The sequence below is a fragment of the Brachyistius frenatus genome, unplaced genomic scaffold, assembly GCF_029030835.1.
Source record: "Brachyistius frenatus isolate BFR_SWC_R1_liver_20210118 unplaced genomic scaffold, ASM2903083v1 Contig_37, whole genome shotgun sequence".
In the NCBI taxonomy this organism is placed as follows: Eukaryota; Metazoa; Chordata; class Actinopteri; family Embiotocidae; genus Brachyistius; species Brachyistius frenatus.
The window spans coordinates 813,876-840,949 of record NW_027210636.1 but is presented as its reverse complement, the minus strand read 5'-3'; the positions used below and the strand labels follow the sequence as shown (position 1 = coordinate 840,949).

The 27,074-nt window shown below is 43.8% G+C and overlaps 1 protein-coding gene across 1 annotated transcript in view; it reads left to right on the top strand.

The window, feature by feature from the left end:
- nsmfb (NMDA receptor synaptonuclear signaling and neuronal migration factor b) overlaps positions 1-26,248 on the top strand; it is a 38,474-nt gene extending 12,226 nt beyond the window's left edge. The window contains exons 3-14 of the mRNA XM_069701518.1: positions 1,420-2,208; positions 2,471-2,543; positions 11,377-11,429; positions 12,422-12,511; positions 13,179-13,306; positions 13,392-13,475; positions 14,955-14,988; positions 15,286-15,356; positions 16,381-16,460; positions 17,217-17,319; positions 23,020-23,095; positions 24,486-26,248. Coding sequence (XP_069557619.1) covers positions 1,420-2,208; positions 2,471-2,543; positions 11,377-11,429; positions 12,422-12,511; positions 13,179-13,306; positions 13,392-13,475; positions 14,955-14,988; positions 15,286-15,356; positions 16,381-16,460; positions 17,217-17,319; positions 23,020-23,095; positions 24,486-24,583 — 1,679 coding nt within the window. The 3' untranslated portion in view covers positions 24,584-26,248. The remainder of the gene's footprint in view (positions 1-1,419; positions 2,209-2,470; positions 2,544-11,376; positions 11,430-12,421; positions 12,512-13,178; positions 13,307-13,391; positions 13,476-14,954; positions 14,989-15,285; positions 15,357-16,380; positions 16,461-17,216; positions 17,320-23,019; positions 23,096-24,485) is intronic.
- Positions 26,249-27,074: the final 826 nt, after the last annotated feature.

The window sequence follows — 27,074 nt, the reverse complement described above, 5'->3', positions numbered from 1 at the left end:
CGACAAATTTCTGTCCTGTCTTTCTCCGGCTCGATGCAGAAGTACATATTATATCCAAAATCAGTCTTGAAGTACGTTTGAAACATCTTTAAACAATGTTTAAATTGCATGAACAGAACCTCCTCAGGACTTCAGTTTTAACCGGATCAGTCAGATGCAGAGCGATCCCGGACGAGCCCCCAATTTGATTGTCTCGTGGGCCGCAACAAAGGAGGGAGATGTACGCCAAAGTCTGCTACAATAAACCTGAAATTTACTAAAAAAAAAAAAAAGTCTACAAATTTGAGCTACAAATGAGCTGCGGCAGTGAGAGTCAGTGGTGCATGAGGATGCATGAACACAGTGGAAAATGTGAGGCGCACGTTGTAGATGTGTACAACAACAAAAAAGAGAGGAACGTGATAAAATAACAAAGTCTTGGTGTATGAAGGGATTGACACACTTCAGCTTCTGGGCAGGCGGGATTAAATAACTGAAGGAACTCTGACTCGGTGTTCCCAATTAGCCTGCTTCCACCTCAACTACACCCAGCCAGAGACCTGCATGATACAAGCACATGCACAGTCAACAGGATTAAGGGGCTGTCACAGTTAGCAAAATGACTGAGCCACTACTGTTATGTTGTCTGGAAAAAATAGCAAGTATCTGCGTGTGTTTATCCGTGAAAGTTGGCCAGCAAACCAACCAGTTGGAGAGAACCGTTGTGACTGATTGGCTAGCCAGCAGATAGAAGTTAGCTCTTCTTCCTGCAGTTGTCATTACTTTCCGAAGCTTACAAGGATGTACGATATGATGAGACGTGGGCTTCACACCCTTAAAACAAATAAATCTTACCCAGAGTGGTAAACCTGCAGTGGACCTACAGAATATCAACAATACAAATCGAAAAAGTAAAAGGAGGTGAAGTAAACGGAACTTTCTGCGAAGATTTTTTTTTAACAGTATCACTCTGCAGAAAGCATGTCCCACACTTATTTATCCACAGCTCACAAATCTCAGCCATTCCCATGAGCTAACACTATTTACAAGCCTGCAGCATTGCAGCTGCTTACTCGGTGAGAAGGAGTATCCATCCTCCGCGACCCTGCAGGACGACTGGGGCTTTTGTTCCTGCCAAAGCCCTTCATGTACTGTAGCAGCTCATCCATTTCCAAATCTTTCATCACTCCATCACTCAGCCACCGCTCTTGTTTTTCTCCTCGTCCTCGTAAAAGCTTTACGGGCTTGCAAATGTTTACCACTCCGCCGCCAGAGCTACAAATCCCAAAGAGAGGCCGACGATCTCCCTGCCCGTTCGTCTGAATTTACATTTCAGACATTTATCCGATGTTCATTTACATAAGTTTTATAAATTACAGACAAAATTGATCTGTGACTTAGCTTTGCTTTCTCATAACGTCTCTCCCATTTCTCTCCCAGATCATCTATTGTCTGACACTTTCCCCGGCCAGGACTGTGACTCTCCAGACGTCAGCCGCTTGCATAACAACAATCTGCCACCACAGAGCCGCTGTTTGCCCGTGACTAAACCCAACCAGTCCGCCCAGTCCAATCCCAGCGCTCACACGCAGTCTCAGCCTCAGATCAACAGCCTCCAGGCTCAAGCACCGCTGGGCCCCTCTAAACGTCGACTCTCTGCCGAGCGCAGCTTCTCGACGGAGGACCCGCCGGGCGCCAGAGGCCCGGAGGGGAGCGTTGCTGTGAAGCCGGCGAGGGTGTACACGATCACCAGGGAGGGAGGGATGACCCTCGGGGGCCGCGGCAGCGAGGAGAGCCTGGAGCTGGAGGTGCTGAAGGGCTCCAGGGAGCAGCAGCCTCTGTCCCAGGCCGCCGCCACCGCCGCCACCAACGCCACCAACCACAACCCCTCCTGCACCAGCCAACCGTCCGCCGCGGCCGCCCGCGGTAGCCACCACCGTAGTAGCCATCACCGCAGCAACCATCACCATGCCCACCAGCATCACGTCGGCCCGTCGTCGTCGTCGGAGGCGCTGCAGAGCTCGGGCAGCGCCAGCAACATCCGGGACTGGGGGGTGAGGAGAGCGGGGTCGCGGGACGACGACACCCCGGACTGCGTGGCCTGCATTCGGGCTCCGTGTCAGAGCCAGCGCTCCCTGGACCTGGACACGTCGCCGCGGGATGGAGGGAAGCACCGCAAGAAACTGGAGAGGATGTACAGCGAGGACAGACCGGCGACTGATGACAGGGGTAAAGAAAGACGGACAAGGGAAGGGAAATATAAATATATATGTATATATATGTGTATATGTGCTTACCTATAAAATAACGGGTATGAAAACTAGATTTGAAGTAAATGAAGCGTTTCACCCGATGTCACCCTCAGATGTTTCACACCACAATTCCTCATCCGACATTCACCAGCCTCCTCCGCTGTTATCCGAGGCCTCCGTTTTTGAATGTGCTGCTTTTGCTGACACCACGCCTTCCTTTTTGTTTCCTGTGTTTGCAGAGGACAATCCTAATAGCTGGTTTCCCAAAGAGAATATGTTCAGCTTTCAGACCGCCACCACCACCATGCAGGCGTGAGTATGGCATGGAAATCCGCCTTTCCTCCCACTCTGTGCATCGCAGTGTCTTAGCTGCAACACCACCGTGTTGGCAGGATGCGGCCGAAGCCGTTTTCCTTCCAAGACTGACAAACGTAGCATCCGACCATCAAAGTCTTAACAAGCTTTCACACATTTTCTCACTTGTTGCTCTCAGAAGTGTTTGAAGCCACTTTTTATAAATAAGATTGGAAATAATTTGTTACAATTATCCTCTCTGAGCTATGGAAGTCAGTCGCTGCCAATTTTCAAATGATTAGATATATTTTTTTTAAGAAACTGAGATCTAGTTTTTCATATGATTGAATGTATCTTAAATAACATATTTCAAAATGAACATAGACAAAATTATAATAGAATGAATACATTCAAATCTAACATTTTCTAATTATTTTATATTTTGATATTTGACTTGTTTAATTGCTGAAAATTAAAAATGCAAAACCCAATGACAAAGAATATTCAGTGTACTCCTGAGCATAACAAAAATCTAATTGCACCCTGGACTTGAATTTAATGCTATTTTTTAAGAAAATTAAACACGAAAATGCAAATGCTCGTCTGTCATAAAAGCTTCTCGAGCTTCTGTCTTTTTTATTTCTGTGATTGACAGCTAATTCCCGACGGACTGTTTTTTTTAATTTCCTAGGATTGAACGTGAATAAATTCCAATACATTCACACTTGATCTAAAGATGGACGATTTGACAGTTCCTCAGAAGTAAAGCCAAAATATATCTGTCGCCCCCTGGTGGCTAGTTCAAATGGAAGTCGTTAGCTCGTGGCTTCAACATGGGAAGGTGTGTACACACCGTATGGTTCGCGTTCAAGTGGTTAAGTCGTAGAAATACCGTTGCTAGGCAACGTGGACGGCATCTAGAAGCCACAGAGGCTAACAATTTAGTAAGCTAACAGGTGGTTAACGGAAAGCAGGAAATACAAAGGTGCGGAGAGAAAAGATGAGGCCGTTGGGAAGATCAACATTTTCCTCAGACGTCGGTTTTTATCTAAGTTACGAAGACAAAATTACGATATATTAGCTTAACATCCAACGAAAAATAAATTTCCATGTCCTTTGCCATTTCCGTAAACGTCAGCAAGCAACGTCACAACTCGTGAAAATTTTGAGTTCCGACGTCGTGGATACCACAAGGGGGCGCTCTTCTTAGCGTACACGCTAAATACGACCACATTTGAACGCAGCAAGTGAGTCGAGGCTGCTCAAAAACCCTGGGCTTTTCCGAACTTAAACGAGACAAGAATCTTCGAATTTGAAGTGCTCGTCAGAAAGTAGAGACTCTGCTCACATGCGGACACCAACACATTCACGAGTGCCTTCCAGTCTTTGTGAACGGTTAAATATCACCTATCAGCCTGATCTTCTAATTATGACTGTGGAACAGACAAAGCTCAACCCACCACGATCTTTCCCCTTCTTCTCTTCCCACGCTCGCTCTTCTCTGTCCACACGTCTGTACTCCCTTTCTTTTTTTATCCCCCCCCCCAATCCGTCTCCATCTGCTTACGTCCTTATTAGGGTCAGACTGATGTATGGGTCTATCGCCTCTTAACAATGACGGGTGTGTTTGCCGTTTGATTCGATTGAACTCGTTAATATGAACCGGTTCTCGTGTACCCTCACTTCTTTCAGTGTGCACGTCCTAATTACATCTCTGTCCTTTAATCACTGATGTTTTGAGTTTATAGTTCACACTCGATGCATCCTCTCCTGGAACTGGAATCAGCCCCTTGATTTGTGTGTTTGAAGTATTTGGCCGGCCTTGTTGCTAACTTCTTTTTCATTTGTTTTTTTTCCTTCCCCTCTTCTTCCTCTGTGTGGCGGCTTTCCAAACCACGACTGCAGAATATCGTGAGTAACTCTTTCAAACGCCCCCGCTGTTCTTCCTCGTCACTCTTCCTTTTTTTTTTTTTTTTCTACGATATGTCAGTTAGGTAATGTGTCTTGAACCCTTTTCCTCATGTGATTTTTCTTGTGCTATTCAGTTTGCTGTGTCCTTAACCCCCATCCTCGACCTCGGCGTCTGCTGCACTGGCTGTTTTGAAGTTACAGTTTTCGGTCGATAGGCAGCAGAAGTGCGGGGAGTTGGAATGAAACAAAAGAAAAACAGCGAGCATTCAGAAGTCGCGGTGAAATAGGTCATGCCGAGTTTAAGTAGCGTGAACAGTGGCAGTTCCTTGCTTGAAAAGTCCTTTGCAATGCAAAAAAACCCAAAAAACATTAGTTTATGAAACCATGATATAAAGCATATAAGTCAACATAATGCATCGCTTCGTTCTTTTCATTTTGGTTAAATCTAAAAAAATTAACATTTACATATCAAGCTGATGAATGGGCAATGTAACGGTGTATTCATAGATGCATTAGTGCTAAATTAAGCCTCATAAAAGAGAATTACAACAGACATGGGCAGAAATAAAATAGCATTGGGAGTGGCACTAAACAGGACGAGATCTTTGAAAAACAAAAGTTCAATCTGAGTAAGTGCAACTTTTAAAATTTGTGTTTTCTTAACAAGATGGAATAAGTGAAAGTTTTGTAAAACATTTAGCTCGCTAATATAAATCTCACCCGAAAATAAGCTGTCGTTAGCTAATGCTAATCCTCTCGGCTCTTTTTGTGCTGGTGTCTTTCATTGAAAAATGGTTTCTTTAAAACAGAAGAAGCATCACTCTGCATCGTTCACATTCTTGCTGGTAGAAAGTGAACTGTATGGTTTTGTTTTAGAAAGACTTAAACAATCTTGTCATTGGCACGCCTCCTTTTCTCCGTTGGCAGGTTGCCGAGCTAGAAATGATCATTGCGGTATCACGGCAAAGGCGTGAAATAGACACGCTGGTCCGCTACAGCAAAACGTGAGATAACGAAGCTTTAGGCTGTCTGGCTGTGAAAGTTACAAGTTTTTTGAAAGCGTGAAACTTTGTCATGTGACGCAGGATCATGTAAGGCTGGAGGGATGGCTCGGTGGCACTAGTTGAGTTGTTTTTCTGTTTCCAAACCCCAACCACGTGTTTTTTTACTAAAAGTCTCGTTTTCCTGTAACCCACATGGCTCCAAGCATCCAGTAGGGTTAATTTTTGTCCACGACGAGGAAAACGTGTAACTTTCACCCCTACACAGTGCAAAAAAAAAAAAAAAAAAAAAAACGTGGCTAGCTCACATTTTGCTTTAGTGGACCGGCGTGTCTATTTCACGCTTTGCCTTGATTTACCGGGTTGAAGCGACGCAATGTGCTCGTAATGTTTCAGCAGCAAGTTTGTTTTTTTGGTTTCCAGATTGTTCCTCTCAAAGGTAGGATGATGTTCTTTTGTAAAAAATTCACCAAAGGGCCACAGATTTTAATCTACAAAAAAAAACAGCGTAACTGCAATTTAATCCTAATCGAGGCTGTTATAACAGTGCATACTAACTTGTTGCTGTGATCATGTTAATTAGACAGCCTATTGGCCAAAGATTTTTACTGATCTACTTCGAAGTGTTGTTTTTTTTTCCACCTAAAAACTTGGTTTAATTTGGCGGGTAAAATATACTGGATCGCTTTACAGCACAAAAAGAGAAGGAAGGCTCTCAGAGCTCCCGAGTTTCTGGTGATGGCAGATGGTGGAAGGAGTGACACGCTGAAGGAAGGAGGAGTCACTCCAAACTATTTTTTTTTTTGTGTGTGTGTTTTTTTTTTCCATGGAGAGGGAACAGAAAGTGTCGAGCAAGCAGAGCTGCGAAGGCGCTCGGATAATCAGGCGGCAGCGGACGGACTCCCGCGACTTCAGCCCGACGTTGTGTCATCCCCGGAGCTCATCAGCTGTCCCCGTCACTCAAAAACCACACCGCGGGTTTTTGACTGACATATGCTGTCACAGATGATTCTCGTGACGTCTGACATCCTGTCAGAGCCAATAATGTCTCTTTCTGGGGGGAAAAAGGACACACCCACGTCGACCAGCTTGCACACCAACGGACGTCAAGACGGGCTAAAAAAATAATAGTTTCATAAATCGTATTTAAATGAAATGATATCGGTTATTAGTACCGGGAATATGGTGGCTAATACTGGTGACTGTAGTTAACTCAGACTTGGTGGGCAGGATGTGTAGTTTCTTGGTTCCTCCTTCAATGTCTCTCCTTGTAGACCCCTATCTTGCATTGTGGTCCTAGTGTGTGTGTGTGTGTGTGTGTGTGTGTGTGTGTGTGTGTGTGTGTGTGTGTGTGTGTGTGTGTGTGTGTGTGTGTGTGTGAACATAAAAAAATACCCACAATGCCTTCTGCCTCTGGTGGATTAAGCGTCCCTGTGCTTCTAACCACTCTGCAAATCAAACCGAAACCCTCACTAACCCCTCATGGACTCTGAAACCCTCTCACCCCTCTCACCCCTCTCACCCTTTACTGTTGCCCCCCCCCCCCCCCCCTCCCCGACCGCACTTTAATGCCCGAACCCAACTCGACCCAAAAGGGCTTTTTTTTTTTTTTTTTTTTTTTTTTTTTAGTCCCGTCAGTTTCTCTCATTACGGTCTCGTCTTGTTAAAAACAAACCATTTCTGAGTTAAATCAGATGAGTCCTATAAATATTTATTCACCCCCGTTGGGTCAGATTGGGTTCAGACAACAACAACAACCCAAAACAATTCTTTGGTGTTAGGTCCAATCCAACCACTTAACGCTTTGACGTCCCGGCAGGGCTTTCCGAGGCATTGCTGAGAGAAAGAGACGGAAAAGAGAGCAGGAGGCAGCCACCATGATGGAGAGGTACCGTGTCCCGGCTGTCCTGTCCTGTCCTGTGTGGTGCTGAACCGTCCCTGTTATAGTCCCCCCCCCCCCCCATTATACAGAAAAGAACTCATCTTTGAGATATTAAAATCTCTTAAGATTTCTATGTATCAAATTTTCTAATCCTGACTGGAGCCTTCATTTACATCAAGTGTGCTTTATAGACTCTGAAAACTACTTTGAACTGTTTTCACTTTATACTTTTATCCCTATTTTGCCTTTTTTTAGTCCCTGGTGGGATATTGTAAATGGACCCTCCAACACAGATGTTTTTATCCAAATGTTGGCGGCAGTCTTCCCCCCCGAAATTTAGTCTCCACGTCTGCCTCCGTTGCACTTTTACTGATTTTATGAACACGCAGTTTAAAAAAAAAAAAAAAAAAAAGTTTATTCTTCACGCACAAAGTTGAACATGTACATGAGAAACATGTGGGTGGAAGCGAAGCTAGCGGTTCGTAATTCTTCCGGTTGTTGGTATTTCAACTCTAAAGGTCACGTGACAAACATTCGTCGTCAAAAGTAACGCGAAAGTATAAAGGACGTTTGTTTCCGTGGGTTTCCGCAGGGTTTTTGTTTTCCCGACGCTTGTGACACTGACACGCGTCCCTCTAGTGGAAGGGCGGGTGTATTACACGCTTGGCCGTGATCGAATATTCACATTACGGTCGTGTTGGGAAATTGGCATTAATTCACATTTTCCTTTCTTGAAGTTCAGTGAAAAATGTGCCACCGGAGCTGCTCGGCTGTTAAAGCTACACACGGTGTAAGATTTTGTTAATCAAAAAAAACTGGATTCAAAGCTTTTTAAGACTTTTCAACACCGGCAGACGTCTCCAGATGAACTCGGCTGTATTATCAGCTGTAAAAAGCCAGATGACTTTCTGCGAAGACAAAAAACAAAAAAAACAAAAACACGACTAAAAAGTGAAATCTGGTTATCGTACAGGCGGATATTCAGAGGACGATTTCCCTTTTCGTCACATCTCTTCAGTCTTTTACTTTTTTGAAGACACGTTTAGTCGGCACATTTTGTCCACGGGAAACAAACCGCTCCTCGTTCCACAGCCGCTGTTATCGCAAATCTCTCCGCGGCGTCCCGCGGTGCGTGTCGTGAATCCTGGACGACGAAGGTGGCAGGTTTAATCAGCGTTCCTCACCGAACGCTGAAGTGTAAAAAAACAAAAACAAAGTGGGGGCCTATCAATATGTCGTCACTCGAACCGAACAAATCGCTCGATGTTTGACGACAGACTTCACACCCACCGAGGCTGAGCCATGCCATACGTCGTTTTAGCCTGTGTGTGTGTGTGTGTGTGCGTGTGCGTGTGTGTGTGTGTGTGTGTGTGTGTGTGTGTGTGTGTGTGCGTGTGTGTGTGTGTGTGTGTGTGTGTGTGTGTGTGTGTGTGTATTCAAAGCTATGTCCCATCCTTTTCAGAAACGCAATGCTTTTAATAGAAACTTACATCTCGGTTAGTTTCACAAATCGAATTATGCATGTTCGAATGCGCGAGACTATTTATTTATTTAATTTATTTATTTGTTTGGAAAGGTCACAGCACAGATGGATAGAGAGGGTTCGGGGGTGAGATCGTCACAGACACACACTGGTATTCTCACACACACACACACACACACACACACACACACACACACACACACACACACACACACACACACACACACACACACACACACACACACACACACACACACACACAGTTACAGGATTTTGACTGGATCGTCTTGGTATTGATGCTAAAAGCTGTTGTCAGTCAGTGTTAAAGTAAAACACCGGCTGACTGATGGACCCCCTCTCCTCTGAGTCATCCCTCTATTTTTGGCTTTTCCTTCTTGACTCCTGCAATCAACACCTGACATCTCAACAGCGTTTTCTTTTCTTTTCTTTCTTCTTTTTCTTTTTTAACCCCAGATGGCCTCAAACTGCTCCCCGGGAGAGAAATATCTTCGACACTTCAACAATACAGGACATTTTCACTTTGACACGTCGGTGAACGTTCCCCGGTTGTTTAGTCGTGGCTACGCTAGAATATCATGGAGATGTTTGGCTTTTTTTTTTTTTTTTAAATTTTTGTGTGCAAAATAGGACCTTTTGGCTTGCGCTAACAGGCCACAGAGGTGGAGCTCATTAAAAATAATGAGCTGCGAGGGTCGTGGCCGGGGACACATCGGCTGGCACGAACCACTGTCACAGATCCAGATGCTTCGACTGAATAGAGCGCCGTCATTTAGCCGGTTTATTAATCAGCTTCAGCACAAATGGAGCAGAAGAAGTCTGCACACTGTTCCCTCTGGTTTTGTTTAGTTCTTTTCCATTAACCTGACAGGGACAGACTCCGTGGTTTATACCTGTATTTACCCGAGGTGACACCTCGTCAACAAACACGAACAGAGAGCACGAATCTGTCGAGTCAGCGCGCCACCCGAACTCACGCTCAGTCGTTATCTGCAACTAGTTAGCATCTAATTAACTTAATCACATCGCAGTTTACGGGACCGTTATAACACACGTTTAGTTAATGGAGCCGGACATTTTCTATCTTAGGTTTTAATTTACAGTAAACTTTCCAGTGCGTATTGTAAAAACAACATTTTTCACGATTTTGACAGTTTACACATCGAGATAAAATGGAGCAATTCATTTATTTTATTCCCCCAATATACAAAATATGAGACAAAAACTCCGCTATAGTGTTACGAAGGAAAACTCGACTAAAATGTCGTTGACGCAAAATCGACGAGAAGATTCTTGACTGCAATCAAAAGACTAAAACAAAATCAACATCGGATGCAACGATTGCAGGTGACAATCAATGAGGTTTATTGTCTCTGAGTGACAAAGTTCTTCAAGCCACAAAAGCCATCATGTAAATGTTGACACGGCTGATTAGCGCTGCTGATTGTCCTTCATGTGAATCGAGTATTCATTTAAGCACCTGTCAGTTTGAAAGCTGAGGCAGCGAGTACTTTTCTAGAAGCTTCCTGGTTTCACAGCTTCACTTAAAGTCACTTTCACAACACAAGCCTTCGTGAATTCCTCCTTTCGCTCGATTTCTCTTTTTCTTCACTGGTATAAATCCTGAATCAAATATTGTTATTGATGAAAAAAAAAATAAGTGAACTGATTTTGATCAGGACATGTATTTTATAGTCTTTTTACAAGTTTGAATTAGGCGTATTTTTTTTGGAGGCATTTCTTCTCACGGCTTCACGGGTTACGAAAAAGTTAGATTTTTACATGTTTAAGTGAATTCAAAACACGTTTAGTGCACGACGCTGGCTTCTTGGGAGTTTGTTCGCAAAACGACTTCACTGTCGGAGAGGCGCTTCTGTCTTCTTTGAATGCTAACGTGTGGTAATTATCAGTCACAACGACTCTCACTGCTAGTTTACTAGTTCAACTGGACTTTTGCTTTTCATGTCCGCACAAAAAGCCAGTTTCTCAAATTCGCCTGAATAGCTGGAAACGACCATTTGTTACCCGCTTCATTTTTTACAGTGCAAGTCAAATAAAAAAGCTGGGCTTTCTTTAACTTAACTAAACAGAAAAGTAGACGTGTAGAAATATATGATCGGATAATAAAACGTGAAAATTTAGCAAGAACATTTCCAGCTACACAGATGTTAGATGAGATGTTGCTTTTTTTTAAAAAAATTATTATTCAGCAGACAAACATTCCCCCCCCCCTCCACACGGTTTCATGTATTTTAAGAGTTGTTTTTTCAGAAGAAAAGAGGTTTCATATTACAACATGAAAAAGCTGCTTGCATTGGGTTTCCTATTGAGGACAGTAAACAGACACCTGACGAAGAAGGTTTTTGATACGAGTCATTTGTGACATGTTGGACAGGCTGACCAGTGGGCAAAAAAACTAAACAAAGACAGATTAGGAAGCAGAAATGATCTTTTGTGTGTTTTTATTCTTTTCCTGGTGTCTTTAAGTTTGAAACATTCTCCGGTTCTCTTCCACATCCTTGACTGGTCTTTTTCTTTTCCCCCTGAAAACGGCAGGAATTTCCGCAAACACCTCCGGATGGTGGGCAGCCGCAGGATGAAGGTCCAGAGTGAGTCCTGTTCAGTTGATCTGTCTGCATGTGTGTGTGTGTGTGTGTGTGTGTGTGTGTGTGTGTGTGTGTGTGTGTGTGTGTGTGTGTGTGTGTGTGTGTGTGTGTGTGTGTGGTGATGTCGGTTTGTTTCCATGCATTCATGCTGTACATCTGAATCTTATTCACGCTTTATGCACGGAGCAGCAGTATTGTGCACGTCTGCAGGAATATTGTGTTATAATATGTTTTTTGTTTTTTTTGATAATCAAATCGTTGTTCCTTAAATCGTCGTCTATGGCCATCTGATCAATGAAGACTGGTGTGTGTGTGTGTGTGTGTGTGTGTGTGTGTGTGTGTGTGTGTGTGTGTGTGTGTGTGTGTGTGTGTGTGTGTGTGTCCATCGCTGTGAGTCCTTATTATCGTTGTTTATGCTCTTTTTGTTCTTTAATCCCTGTACTATTTTTCGCGCTTTCGTTTGTTTGATACATCTCACGACTCATCTTTGTACTCACGAGCTCGTCAAACAAAATATGGCAAACTGTTGATCCAAAAAATGGCAAACTGAGGATACATTCTTTGGGTGTTTAGTTTTTTTTAAAATTTGACTTATTTTCTTCAAACATTTAACGTCTTAATTAAACAAATAAGCTCCACTCAGATGTACGCTGTGACCACGCCCACCGGCGACGTCACAACGTACTGACCCGCCCCGGGGAGCACTTGGAGATTTGATCAGATTTGAATTAATCTGGAATCAATAATTTGATCAAATATAATTTGAATCTAAAACTATTTCCTACCGCTGCGATTGTTATCTAACGGGGCACTTGAGTTACTTGAGTATGCGAAGCTCTGGCTCACCCAACACGGAGCTTTGATTGCTGGGGTTGATTACCTTTTCTTTTTTTTTTTTTTTTTTTTTTGAAGGGTGTGTATGTGTGTGCGTGAATGACTCTCTTTCCACCACCCCCCACCCTTCTCCCCCCCACCCCCCAAATAAACTCCATCAGCCTTCGCCGACCGCCGAGCCAAGAGCTTCAGCCGCTCGTGGAGTGACCCCACCCCCGTCAAGCCCGAGTCACTGCATGACTCCAGAGACAGTGAGTCCATGTTCACGTAAACAGACACACACACACACATAAACAAACACACACACACACACACACACACGGGAGGTATACACACCTGCACGCCGACAACAAACACACCGCCGCTGCAGATGCAGACCTGAAAACAAACACGCTTTTAAAACCCGCGGGCCGACAGAAGCCCTCCGACGCACTCTGTCGTTTTCTAGAGTGTCACTTGTGCGTCTTTAAGATTTGTGCGTTTGCCGTTACGTACCGCGTGTGTGTGTGTGTGTGTGTGTGTGTGTGTGTGTGTGTGTGTGTGTGTGTGTGTGTGTGTGTGTGTGTGTGTGTGTGTGTGTGTGTGTGTGTGTGTGTGTGTGTGCGTGCCGGTTTTTTTCCCCTCTCAGCCCGTCGTCATCCATCCAAGCGGCCGTCCCTCATCTTTCAGCCTGTCGTCCATCTGCTTGTCGCTTTTTGTGTGGTATCGGTCCGTGTATCTGCCTCTGTTGTTTCTCTCTGTCTCACCCCCCTCCCTCTCTCCCCCTCCCTCTCTCCCCCGTCCCTCCCCTCCGTGTGTTGGTAAAAATCAAATAACAGGTGCAGCGTTTTTAGATTATTTTTTTTTGAAACCCGAGCACCCTTTCACTCTGGTCTCGTTTTGTGTGCGCTATCCTTTCATCTCCGCCGTGCGAGCCAGGTGGCGACCTTCAGACCTCCTCGGGGACGCTGGACGAGGGGCCGGACGAGGACGCCGACTGGGAGGACGAGAGGGACGCGGAGAGGGCGGCGTGCGACGGGGAGGACTTCATCCCGCCAAAAATCATGGTGAGCCAATCGACTTTTCAAAAACGGACTTTTAAACCCGTCGCGGTTTCTCCTGCATGTTTTTTGTTCCTCTTTTCCTCCACAGCTGATATCCTCCAAGGTACCGAAGGCCGAGTACGTCCCCAACATCATCCGCAGGGACGACCCCTCCATCATCCCCATTCTTTACGTGAGTAGCAGGCGCTGACCAAAGTTGTTCTTTAAGTTGTTTGATTTGTTCCTAGCACCGACCACCGGGTTTTACCAATGGTTTAGTTTTCCTTTAAGTAACGTGGTTGAACCCGTGCAGAATGTTTTCATTCTCCTAGAAGTGGCTACGGGCCCAAAACGTGGAGTAGACACGCGTGGCCACTACAGCGGCGGGCGTAGCCATCTCACGTTTTGCTGCAGTGGACAAAAAAAAAAAAAAAAAATGAAGATAACAATATTTTCTTTGCCGTGAGTTGGCAAGTTAGTTTGAAAAATCCACGTTCGAACAAATCGGAAACGAATCGAGTCTATTTAGCCGGATATGAAACGCAAGAAATCAAGCTGAGACACCGTGTGCCGAAACTTTCAAACTTCGGTATCAAACATTTTCACCACAGACTAGAAAACCGATTTTTCACTCAGTGAATTTCAGAAAAAGTCCAGTTTCACAACGACGGCTCAGGAAAGATGTGGATTCGTTTTCCGTCGAGTACGCGGAGTTCATTTTCGGTCGAGTGCCGGAGACCGACGTCAACCGTCCACTCGATACGATGTCGCTCCTCAGCAGCCCGGACTCATCACAGCCGGGCTTTGAGGTGCCGTTAAGTGGCGCCATGTTGTTTAATCTCCTCAGATGGAAACATGAAGGCAATCTTTTTGAAAAGAGGAGGAAACACTGGAAGGTTGGAGCGCAGCTTTCTTTCAAGCCCTGCCAAAAAATACAGACGCCGCTTCGTCTCCGAATCCTTTGTTGGGATAAAACTAGTTCATATTTATGAAGCCAACAATAAAAAAAAAAAAACACAAATAAAACATCAGTGTTCTCGTTTTTTTTAATTTGGTGCATACATTTTGGTCACCCTCAGGAGTCATTTCTAATAACTGCTGATTTCTTGGCTTCCCCCTCTAGCGCCACCATCAGGTCAAGTTTTTTTATTTTGTCCGATACTCCAGTTTATGACCAAATACCTGCAAAACATGAACCGCATTTTTCATCAGCCTCCGTGTGTTTGGAGCTGATTATCGAATGTTAGCGTGCAAAAAAAAAAAAAAAAAGCATGAATTTATAATGTTAGATTAGATTATACTCCCAACAGCTAAACATCAGATTAGATTAGAGTTAGTTTTACTGAAATTCTTTTGTACAGGTACAATACACCAAAATGGCATCAAACCAGAAGTATAAAATAAGAGAAAGTGCCGTATGAAATGAAAAATACAGTAAATGCAGGCCTCCTCAACAACACAATATCCACCTGTGAAAATGTTAGTTAATCAATACGAGGCCAACCAAAGAGCGATTTTAGTTTTTTCTCTGAAGAAATATACACCCTACTTTGCAATATATATATATATATATTATTTATCTTGTTAATTTACAGCTGCTTAGTTCTGTGGTTTGTTCACTCTGATTCAAGTGCTTGAAATAATAATTGTGTTTTCATATTTCCATTTAAAGGACCACGAACACGCCACGTTTGATGACATCCTCGGTGAGTGCGACGATACTTCTTCTTATCTTCTTTTATTAATTTTTTTTGTCTTAAGCGCCGAAGTGAAAATTGCTCTCCTGATGTGAATGTGGAAAAAGATGAGGCTGGAATAAGTTTCAGCTTGCTGGAGATGACTCATTGTTTTTCTACTTGTCTTGTCCTCTCCCGAGGGACGGCCAATTTATGTGTCTCACCATTATAGCTGAGTGGGAAAAGTGACACCTCTCCTTCTTTCTCCTTCTTTCTCCCTCTTTCTCCCTCTCTCTCCCTCTCCCGGCGTCTTGTCTCTAAACCCAGAGGAGATCGAGAAGAAGCTGACGGCCTACAGGAAAGGCTGTAAAATCTGGAACATGCTCATTTTCTGCCAGGTCAGCAACGGCGGAGACATACTCGAGAAATGTTTTGACATTATCTGGTCACGTTTTCATGAGTTGCTGCTTTTTTAACGAGTCAAACTGGAGGAAAAACAAAACAAATCAGCTGATAAAGTTGTTTTTTTTAGTGACATTGAAAGTGTTATATTATATAAGCTTAAATATAAAAACCTAGAAGTGCCAGCTGGTGCTTGTTTTCCTCCACTAACCTCTCAAGTGTCGTGTACGTACAGTTCATGTCGACGCATGTTTGTGTCACATTTGTGCAGATTTTATAGTTCATAGTGGGAAACGGATTGTGTACTCAGACTGACCTTTGACCTTTGCGAAGGTCAAATAAATGTGAAATAAAAATAGCAAAAAGTCTTTACAAAATAAAAGCAGACCTCTGAAAAAGACCGTTTATGAAATAAAAAGTTTTAATTTGAAATAAACCAATCATGATGAAAACAACGCTGGTGAAATAATGAGGTCATTTCTTAAATGATGTCGCAAATGATTGTTTCTTTTATATATTTAACACAATTTATTCATTTTTGATTTATTTCACATCTCTTTATTTGTTTAATATTGGAACTCTGTAGAGTAGGAAAACAACGACCATAAACGTGGGTAAAGTCACAAAGCATAAATCCTTTTCTAAAATGGCGTGTCAGTGAAATTAATTGTGAAGTTAACTGGCGCTCCGAATGTTTTTCTCTCATCCCTCCTTACTAGTTGACAGTATCGTGCTGCTACATGCTGCTCCTGCTGAATAATGTAACGCGCCTCCTGCTGCCTCGATGAAACATGATAAATATCAAATATAATTGTTTGTGCACAGAATCGAAAATCGGTCACGTTTATTTTTTAAAATGGCGGCCGTGACAGACGAGTTTTTTTTTTTATCGAATAAGCGCATTTCTATAAATCTGATATATTGGCTACGGATTTCACACATTTTTCTTCGGATAGTTTTAAATTCCGTGTCGTACAGTTTATAATAAACTCATCGTAAACGCTAACGTCTTTTCCGCAGGGAGGTCCAGGACACCTGTACCTGCTGAAGAACAAAGTGGCCACGTTTGCTAAGGTGGAGAAGGAGGAGGACATGATCCAGTGAGTCTTGACTACATTTTTAAAGAATAATCTGTCGTATATTCGTTTAAAGGTCGGGCACATCAGAAACCGCAGGAGTTCCCTGTAAATGGAGAACAAGCAGCAGATTGTTCACTCTTAATTTTGGAGGTTATAATGAGAGCGCCGCTGACGGTGATAAATAATGGAGTGTTTTTTTAGTCATTAGTCACACAGTCAGTATATTTTAAATGCAGAAGTATTTCTAGGTGAAAAAAAAAAAAAAAAACTGTGGACAGATTCCAGACCAGAAAATTATACAATTAGATGTGAAGATATTTTTTGACACAGTTTATTCCCACTGAGCACATAGATAGACGTTCTTCCCACCGATAGCTGCAACCTGACAGCACCGCAGGCCTGTCAATCAAACAGACACGCCCCCAAAAACAGGTCTTCTTGAATCTTCTTTTCTAATGAATGAGGGATTATTTTCAGATGGACCTCCAGAAAACTAAGAAGAAGGAGCGACTTTAGCTAACAACACCGAAATACCTCGTGAAAATATTACATTTACTTTCTATTTAATGAGAAGTTGAATGGGAGTCTATGGAGGCTTATTACGAGCACAGTTTTGTCCTTAACCTTCCTTCTATCTCACGTTTCTTATTTCCTCTTCTGCTTCTTTTTTTTTTTTAACCCGTTTCTTCACCTTTATTTATCTAATTTACCCCCCCCCCCTACCCCCTCCACCCCCACCCCCACCCTTCCCCTCCGCCCCCACCCCCACCCACCCAGGTTCTGGCGGCGGCTCAGCCGGCTGATGAGCAAGCTGAACCCGGAGCCGAACCTCATCCACATCATGGGCTGCTACGTGCTGGGCAGCGCTAACGGAGAAAAGGTAAAAATACAATAATAAAAATAAAAAGTCCCGTCTCCTGTAGTCCCGTGTGGCCTCGAGAACAAATAAAGACTCCCACGCTCCACCAGCACGGTGATATAAAAAAAAAAAAAAGAAGTTTATTTCATAGATGTCTGCGTGCAATATGCAGCACGCTTAGTCATAATCACTAAATATATTGCGCGCACGTGCTCGCAGCCAGATGCCGTCTGTAGCGCCGCGCCGATAAATCATTCGGGACAATCTGTTGGCTTTGTGTCTCGGTGTCTTGCGAGAGTCTAGCGAGGGTGAGAGCGCACATGCTCGGTTAAAATAACGAGAGCGTGAGCAGTTTTTGAGGATGTGAAAGATAAAAATAATGCACAGGAAAGTGGATTTTTTTTTTTTTTCTTCTTCTTCTTCTTTCTTCTAAATCTTAGAGGTGAAGGTACAAATGTATGACTTCACCAGCATCTTCTGCTTCCTGGCAGCAGCTCTCGTCCTGCTGTCAGGCCTCCACACAGTCGAGGCGGGGGGGGGGGGGGGGGAAAGAACACACACACACACACACACACACACACACACACACACACACACACACACACACACACACACACACACACACACACACACACACACACACACACACACTCAAAGTGTTTAGGAATGATGGGAAAATAGACTCTTTGACACTTACTCAATTAAGCTACACGCACACATGCATCCTCTCGCTCACCATGCAATTACAGGCTCACACTTTAACAAACACACACACACACACACACACACACACACACACACACACACACACACACACACACACACACACACACACACACACACACACTCACTCTCCCTCCCTCTGGTACACCGACCCCTTCCGCCCCCACAGAGACCGACACACACTTGCTATATGCAGAGAAACCTGCGTACAGCATATGCACATAACAAACATGCCCACACACGCTGAAATATTCATCCTGTTCCCATCCAGCCCGTCTTCACACACTGTACTACCGATTCCTGTGATTGCCGACCGCAGCGTGAGTCATCCCTTCGTGCTTTTTGGTAGTAAAAAAAAAAAGAAATAATAAAAACTCACGTCGAGCTCCTTCGAGCACTCTTCGCGTGGACGTCTAAATCTGAAATTGAAAAATAATCCGAGGATGTAGAGGCTAGGTGAAGGAGGGGAAAGGACATTTCATGCATATTGCACGCTTTGCGTACGTGTTGACCTCGATGCTTCAGAAGCGCAGCGCTGGAATTCAGCGTGAAGCCGAGATGAAGTTGCAGAGAAAAAAAAGCCAAGAAGCTGAGCAAATGATGAGCTATGGAAAAGTGCCACATTTGTTTTTGTAATTGCCAAAAATAAACATGGTCGAGAAGACTTGGCAGCCTCTGCAATATATATGGTACAAGTACATTTCGTACAAAAAAAGTCTTCAGAGTTTATGGTGGTTTAGAAATGAAAGAAACTGCAATCAGATGACTTTGACGATACATAAAAACTGCAACTAAAAAATGGGGGGGAAACAAGGGTCCTTTTTTTTTACATGTGGTTATGTGTTTTTTTCATCATAGATTTATTTAATAAAGGGCACAAAACAATGTAAAAACCTAGTATAAGTGAAAACCCTTTCAATTTGAAACGAAGGCTTTTAATTTGAAATGGTTGTAGGAAGTTGAGGCATTCAGCCAACCAGCCCTTTTCTTCTAATGTATGAAATTCATAAGAAACACCAGCCAGTTGGATGGTATTATCTCACTGAAGTCATAGAATAGTACATTCTGTATTTATAGATATAGAATAGTTTAGTGAGGATAACTTCCCTTCTGTTTGCGGTTTGCAGTACTTTCTACTGTTGCCTTTATTCTCATGCGGGTGTGCATCGACCCGTATCAGCAAATCATTAAGTTCACAACATTAATTTATTTTATAAAGGGCAAAAGACGAGGTAAAAGCCTAGTACACAGCTGGACTGTGTGAATAAAATGTGAAAGTCCTTTTAATTTGAAACGAGGGCTTTTATTTTGAAATGGATGGAGGAAGTCAACCGACGGTGACTTCAGCCCATTTTTCATGCATGAAGTTCACTTTGAACTTTCTTTCTGCTTGCTTTGTGTTTTTTTTTTTTTTTTATTATGTAATGAAATAAAAACCCGACACAAACAAAATATTTGTATTTGATAGATCAATTCCTCTCGTGGCTGCTTGTTATTTAAACTCTGAAACACAGCATGATGTGAACGCAATTTCTGAAAAAAAGCAGCGGGGTTGGTTGAATGAATAAAGGTTCATGGCTCGTGAACTGGCCGGCCATTCATCTCCAGCGTGCTGTTATTTGTTTTATGGTAATCACCGCCAGGTGGGAGAGTTAATTGGAAAATGATATATTCACGTTTCAAAAATGCTGCTCGCAGCACATTTACGGCGGCGTTTTGTTTGCTTGTTTGTGCGTCAGAGACGTTCCTTCTGTGGAATAAAAAAGAGTACGCCGTGATGCAGTCACTGTGACATTTGGCATCTCCTCCTCGGTGGCTCGGCACAAGTCGCACGAGGAGGGCCGACGAGCGGGGGAAGGGCTTATTCGCTGCATTTAACAATTTTCCCCCTGCTGCCCGTGAGCGCTCCTGCAGGCTCAGCTGGAGAGCCGCTATTAATAGATTGACTGACTGAGCCACCTTCAGGAAGATGCTCCACTTCACCCATCAGTCCTTATAACTGTTACCAGCCATCTTATTGAAGAGTACGAAAGGTCGGCGCCTCGGCTGACTTTCCAAAAATCTTACTTTTCCTCAAACGGGTTTCTCCTTCGCCGTGCGCGCCTGCGAGATGCATGTGATTCTCAGCGGGCAGGCAGAACTCGGATTAACACCTGTCATGATACCTGCATATCAAGTCTGGACAAGACAACGGGAACGCTTTATTTTAATGACTCACTCGACACAATCAGCTTTTGTCTCGTCTCTAATTTAACTCTCTAAGTTATAGGAAACGGTAATAATCAAGGTTGGTTGTTTCAACTGTCAACAATCATAGTTTTTTTGGGGCTATTTGGTGGAATTCTGCTAGAAAACAAAATACTAGAAAATAGTATTTCTACTCTTTCAAACATTGTCATATAAAGACAATACAAAAGTTAAAAAAAAAAAAAAACTCATCAGTTGATTTCCATGTTTGTCTTTTTCAAAACTTGTATTCAGCCTTACTGAACTAAAAAAACAACACATATTTGTAGAACCTTTCCAATCTGGTTTCAGAGACACAAACGCAAACAATGTTCCAATCCAGAGTAATTTTGGAGAATATTTCCAGTCATAATCAAGCGCTCTTGTGTAGCAGGAGGCCGGGTACAAACATCGACCCATTTTGTTTTTGCCCATCAAGCCTCGCCGTGGATCCCATTTATCTTGCTGTCACCTTCTGATTTGGCAAGTCTTTGGAGGCCATATGGTGCTACTAACTTTGGGCTTTATCACTGATGCAGGTGTGCTCCTGGGAAGATCACACATGGGACCAGAAAGAGGAAATACAGAAGAAAAAAAAAAAAAGAGATTTCATTTAAGTCTCCATTCCCAACAAAAGAAGGTTTAATTCGCTCAGATTCACAACTCTAGTGAAACCTTTTACCTGCTTACGGCTTTTAGCCGTTCTCTGCGCTGACCCCAATCTGAAGAAGTTGTGATCTATCGATGTCCTGCCACTAGGAAAAGCCTCCGGGAATTGTTAAGGCTAAGCACCAGAGCAGGTTGCATTAGCAGGTTGTGACCTTTTCTGACTGACTCCCGTTGTTATCGATAGACCATTTCGCATGCCGACCTGTACCTAAATAATGTTGCGTTGGATGTACGAAACTAAAATGTATCTGTCAAGTTAAGGACATAGATTATAGCACTTTTAAAAATATGTATATGTAAAAACACAACAAAAAAGTTAGTTGCTTTGTCTTTTGAATAGCCAAAGAAAGACACTAAACTAATTAAAGTCATAAAGTAACTGCTCTGTCAAACTGGCCATAATAATAATAATAATAATAATAATAATAATAATAATAATAATAATACATTTTTATTTTGTTTTGTACCGCAAAGCTTAACAACCCTTTCCTCTTTCAACTGTATAACCACAGAGATGAAACCTGCAAAGGCCATTTAGCTGCTGGGCTCCATGTGTGATAGGACACCAGCTGGCACTGGACCGGACCCCAGGGAGTGAGAGGAGGCACAGGGAGGACGAGGTGCAACGAAATGGGAGGAGGAGGAGGAGGAGGAGGAGGGGGAGGAGGAGGAGGAGGAGGAGGCTGTGTAAAAGTGTGGACAGGGCCGAAGGCGGGAGTATCATCGAGTGTGACAGATTCACACGTGTCCTGTGAAACCTACGCAACAGATAACAGAAAAAGTAGGAGCAGCAGCAGATGTGTTCATCTTGGTTTGCTCCCGACGCAAAGCTTAAGCGCTCGACTCGGGAGCACGGACGTGTCCCGTGTCCCGTTTTGAGGAGCTGCCGTTTATTAAATCCTTTCCGATGAGTTTTCAGAAGCTCCTTCAGTCTCCCGAACAAGCTCAGAGAAGGATCGCGGGACCGCTTCGACCTTCGTAGAGCACAAACTCCGAAGGCCGCCGAGTCAGGACTCGCGGGAGTTAGGGCAGTTCCTCTCCGAGTATTTATCAGAGAGAGATGCACGGGATCTCAAATGAACCTGCACGGCTTCAGCTTTCCAACGACGTCATCAACTTGTCTGTGCGATAAAGCGTTGAAGAGAATTTTCATCCAAAATAAACGGTAGACTTTCGGACGATACCGCTCGTTTTTTTGTTTTTTTTTTAGCTGAATCCGATTTATAAACCACAGCTGACTTCAACATAGCGCCGACACTACATCCCACTACGTAGGAAAAAAAAATTATAACAAGACATTTGTGGGCATTCATGACATTTATTTTCCATAAACACTAAACATATATTGTTTAAAATTGCATTCATACAGTTTCCCCACAGACATGGTTCAGATATTTCCAGATTCTAGACGAGCTCCTTTACGCAACTGTGAGACGGTATCTCTGCTGACCATATTTTATGTTGATATGCAGCTAAAAATACAACAATTTTGTAAGATCGAATAATATTTTTCCTTCATATAAAGGCCGATATAAAAAAAATATCTTAAAGTAGTGGAGACTGTCCTGAAAAAACCAAGATGCAGCACGAATGGTTAGCCCCGACGACGACCGAGATATGAGCTGAAAAGCGAAGGCAGTGAAATCACCGTGAAAACACAGAAAATGAATCGAAGGTGGCAAATCAAAGTTCATTTCTTAAAAAACACGTTCTCAGATAAACGACGTGGTTCGGATGATCAATTATCTCCATAAGCTACACCACCAACCGCTGGGTCGGCATTTCTATTTCTTTGCCGCCCCCGACTAACCCTCCCCGCTCTGCTGTGATTTCTGCCCGTCGTACAGACAGAAAAACATAACCGTGAGGGCCTTTTCACTTCTGTATTCCACGTCAGTGGCACGTTGACCTTTTCACATCCAGTCCGCGCGAGCCGAGTGAAAGCGGTCTGCGGGGGCTCTCGGCAACGCGGCCGCGTCCCACCGCCGCTTCGGTTTGTTTTCATCGCGTCTCGGAACGAAGTGTTCTCTCGCTCTCTTAACTCTTTTTCTCTTTGTCTCTTTCTCTCCTCTGGTTTTTTGTTTTTTTTGGTTTGTTTTCCAGCTTATTCAGACTCTGAAGAGGCTCATGAGACCTTCCTCGGTCGAATTCAAGTCCCCGCTCGAGCTGTCGGCGCAGGGTGAGAGACGCTAACGTTCGCCAAACAATTCCACCTACGGAGCCGCGTCTTCCCCGCATCGCATGCACACACACACACACACACACACACACACACACACACACACACACACACACGCACACACACACACACACACACGCACGCACACACACACACACACACACACACACACACACACACACACACACACACACACACACGCGCACACACACACACACACGCGCATTGAAAAAGTAAAAACTACCACCTATGAACACGTACTGTATTTATATTGATTCGGCGCCATCGGCCTCGGCGGTGCTCCTGAATGTTAATTGCGAGCATTAATCAACGCCAGCGAGCCGCCCGGCGATGAAGAAGAGCTCATCGGGGAGCAGACGTACAGGTGTGAACACCACGCATCCCCCTCATCCGTCACCCCCCCTCCCCACTCCCCCGCCGACATCTATTGACGCCGCGCTAATTATTTCCCTATTAGAACGTGATCATCGCCCGCATCCCGTCCCCCTCCGTCCCCCCCGTCCCCCCTCCACCCCCCCAACCCTCTATTGACCCACCACGCTCTGCTGCATTGTCTTTTTTTTCTTGCTGAGAAGAAAGATGAAGGATGAAGGATGAAGGATGAAGGATGAAGGATGCATCACTTTTATGTCAAGAGAAGAATAAGAAAAAAAAAAAAGGAAATACAGCAGGTCAACATGTTGACAAGCAGCAGCTGAGGTGTTGCACAACTACCTACACGCCCTTCGCCATTTTAGTTTATTTCAATTCCCCCCCAACCGCCTCACGCCCCGAGGTCATCGATCAAATGCTGACAATTCATTTTGCGTGAAGGTTGTTGTGCTAAAAAAAAAAAAAAGAAAGAAATATCACTCCTACGATTTTATAAAACCCCTTTTTAAGGAAATAACGCGGTAATATATGCGAAACGTATTCACGATCAATCTTCCGTCCCTGAAGGTTTATTAGCTCGATCGGAGCATTTGAAGCACCCAGCTTCCCAGCAGTCCCCGGGCCTCCCGCAGCTTTTTGACCCGTTAATGTGCAAACACCTGAATACAGCAGGAGAGGGACTTTTTCTTTTTCCAACTTTATTTTACCTTTATTTTACCAGGAATTCCAATAGGGAAAAAAAAAAATAATCTCTTTTACGATGGAGACCTGGCCAAGAATCACAAACATTAAAATACAGCCCACTCAACATTAATATTCAAAATCCACCAGAAAACAGAAAGACAGCGACTCCTTAAGAACAACAAGCAGAAATGTGTAATTTTTTTCCACATTCACAAACGTCCGTTATCGTCAGCAAATTCGATGACACGTCGTTTTTTTTTTCCCCGTCAATGACCTCGACGGTTATTAAGATACTTCTTTTTTTTTTTTCCAGGGAAAGAGATGATCGAGATGTACTTCGACTTCCGCCTGTTCCGCCTGTGGAAAAGCCGTCAGCACTCCAAGATGCTGGACTACGACGACCTCCTGTGACGTCACCCGTTGCTCCGTTGGCTTGTCGGCCGGTGATCTTGATTCTGAGCCCTACCTGAGCCCCCTGGGGGGGCGTTTGGTTTGAAAGGAGGGAGGTGTTGGTGGTGGTGGTGGTGGTGGTGGTGGTGGGGGCCTGACCTTCCTCCTAGAACCGGCTCTGTGGCGGAGCCGGAGCGGCGGCGGCAGAAAGAAAGCAGAAGTCGGGGTTTTTTTGCGTTTTTTTTTTAAAGCCCCTTCTGGATGCGGCGGGGTTGTTTTTGCGGCCCCCCCCTGTAGATTCAGCCGGCGGCGTACCTTCTTTTTCCCTCCCGCGCCCCTTTTTCTAACTTTCTGCCTCTCTCACCGAGAAAAGAGAAAGAAAGGGACAAGAAAAAAAAAAAAATAAAGGACAAAAGGAGGCGAGGCGAGCGGCTCCATCGTGCTAGCCTAAATAGCCTAAAAGACGCTAACTAGAGTTGGATTCCTCGAGTTCGGAGACGACGACGGAGAAACCGAAAAGGAGCTCGGCCTTCAGCCGACCTGTCCGCTCTTCAGAAGATGGAGGCTTTTTGAGGACGGAAGTACTTTCGTTCTTCAGGTGTTGGAAGTTATTGACGAGGGAAGTAGAGCTCACATGTAAATAAAACGAGAGCTTAGAGAATCGACTTCCAGCATATCGAATTAGTCCGATTAAAAAAAAAAAAAAAAAACTAGAGTCGTCTATTTAACGCAGCTTTTTTTTTCTTTTTCTGGAACTTCAAAATAAATGTGTTAGTATTTTGTACAGACTGTTGTATTAACTCAGGTTAAAGCCCTTGTTTTTTCTACGAAGAACTGTACTCGTCGTACGACATACTGTAGATCAGAAGGCCTTCGAGCTCCACGCAGAGTCCTTTCAGCGTTGCGACCATCAGGGAACGCCGTATCTTTTGCTCGCGTGCGAGGGGGCGGAGCTTTTCTCTGCATTTTTTTTTTCGTCGTCCTTTCGAGTCCGACGTACCCCGCGCACGTTTCGTAACGTCAGCGGCGCTGCGTTCGAACCCGCCGAGCCGACTCCGGCCGTCCTTCCGGCCGATCCGCCGGTTCGCCGGCGTCGAGCGTTTTTGTTTCCTCTCCCCCCCCCCGTGTTTTTGTATCGCATGTGTGCGTCCGAAGTTTACTCGCGTAGCCGCCCCGTGACTTTATAAGAAGTAGACGAAAATACATGCTGTATGTTTTAGTTTATTTCAAAAGATTTACGCTTTTGGAGATTTTTAAGATTTAACTTGAATCGCTTAAAGTAGCAGCGGAAGAAGTCGAGGCGACATTTTCCGTTTGAGTCACTTTCGTTTCGCCTCGTTACTAAATTGTCTTTTCTGTGTTAATATGCTCTTAAAAGCAGTAGTGAATATCATATGACGGTGTCTCAAAATACTGTCTTTGCCATGCACTTTTCTGGCATTAATATCCATTTTAAAATGTTTTGCTGTTGCTAAAATGACGTGTTTTTTTTACGATGAACAAAATTGAATTTAAAGGCGCACTCCGGCTATTCAGACTTAAACTTTTCTAAAGTTAGAGAATTTAAGAGAAATGTTAAGATTGGAAATCAAAGCAGCCGAGGACGAGACGACCCGATTTGTAAACAATATCCTACATTTCCCATAATGCAACTTGACTGCACCTTTAAAAAATATATATATATATATATATAATTAGACCCTCTTTACCTGACAAATGCTTTTGTCTTTCAAACACGTTTTGTGTTTTTTGAAAAAAAAAAAAAAAAAAAAAAAGCTTAGTAACCCTGATGACAACGTTAGACCCAATGACATCATCGGCGCATATTTTCTTCATCTTTAGAAAGCTTTCAGCCACAGCACACATCCTACAACTGTCTGTCCAGGTTGAGTCATACACCCGTGACAAATTTACTGCGCTTTTTTACCCGAGAAAAAACAACAACTGATGGAGTGCTCTTTAAATTTTAATCAGGCGGGTGTCTTCGGCAGTTTTACACCACTGCATCAGGCTTCCTTGACCCGTTTCACAAGCTTCACGCTTGTATTTATTAAAAAAGTAATTCTATTTTTTTAAAGCCGGTGTTCAGATACTCATTAATGATAAATAACAAACTGCTGCGTGGAGTTACTTTAAACTGAAAGTAGGAGTTTTGTGCTGTTTTCATAAAATATTGTTGTTGTTTTTTAGCAGCTCTTAGGTCGCTGGTTTTTTGTTTTGTTTTACAGACAGTAGAATTCAGACGCCAACGCTGTTCACCCTTAATGCATCCGCGAGGACGTACGGGCGCCGGACGGAGAGCTTTTGTCCGAACTGGCACCCAAAATGTCTCCCGCCGAGGATGTAAGACATTATATATTAGTGAGCCTAGCGGCTGTCTTTAAAAGAACTGTTTTATAGTGTGACTGCTTTCACCCGAGGGGCGATAATCCCTGCGACCACAGGAGGATTGGACTGTTTTATTTTGGACTGAAGCCCTTTAAAAGTTGATGAAGGACAATTTTGGGGCTTT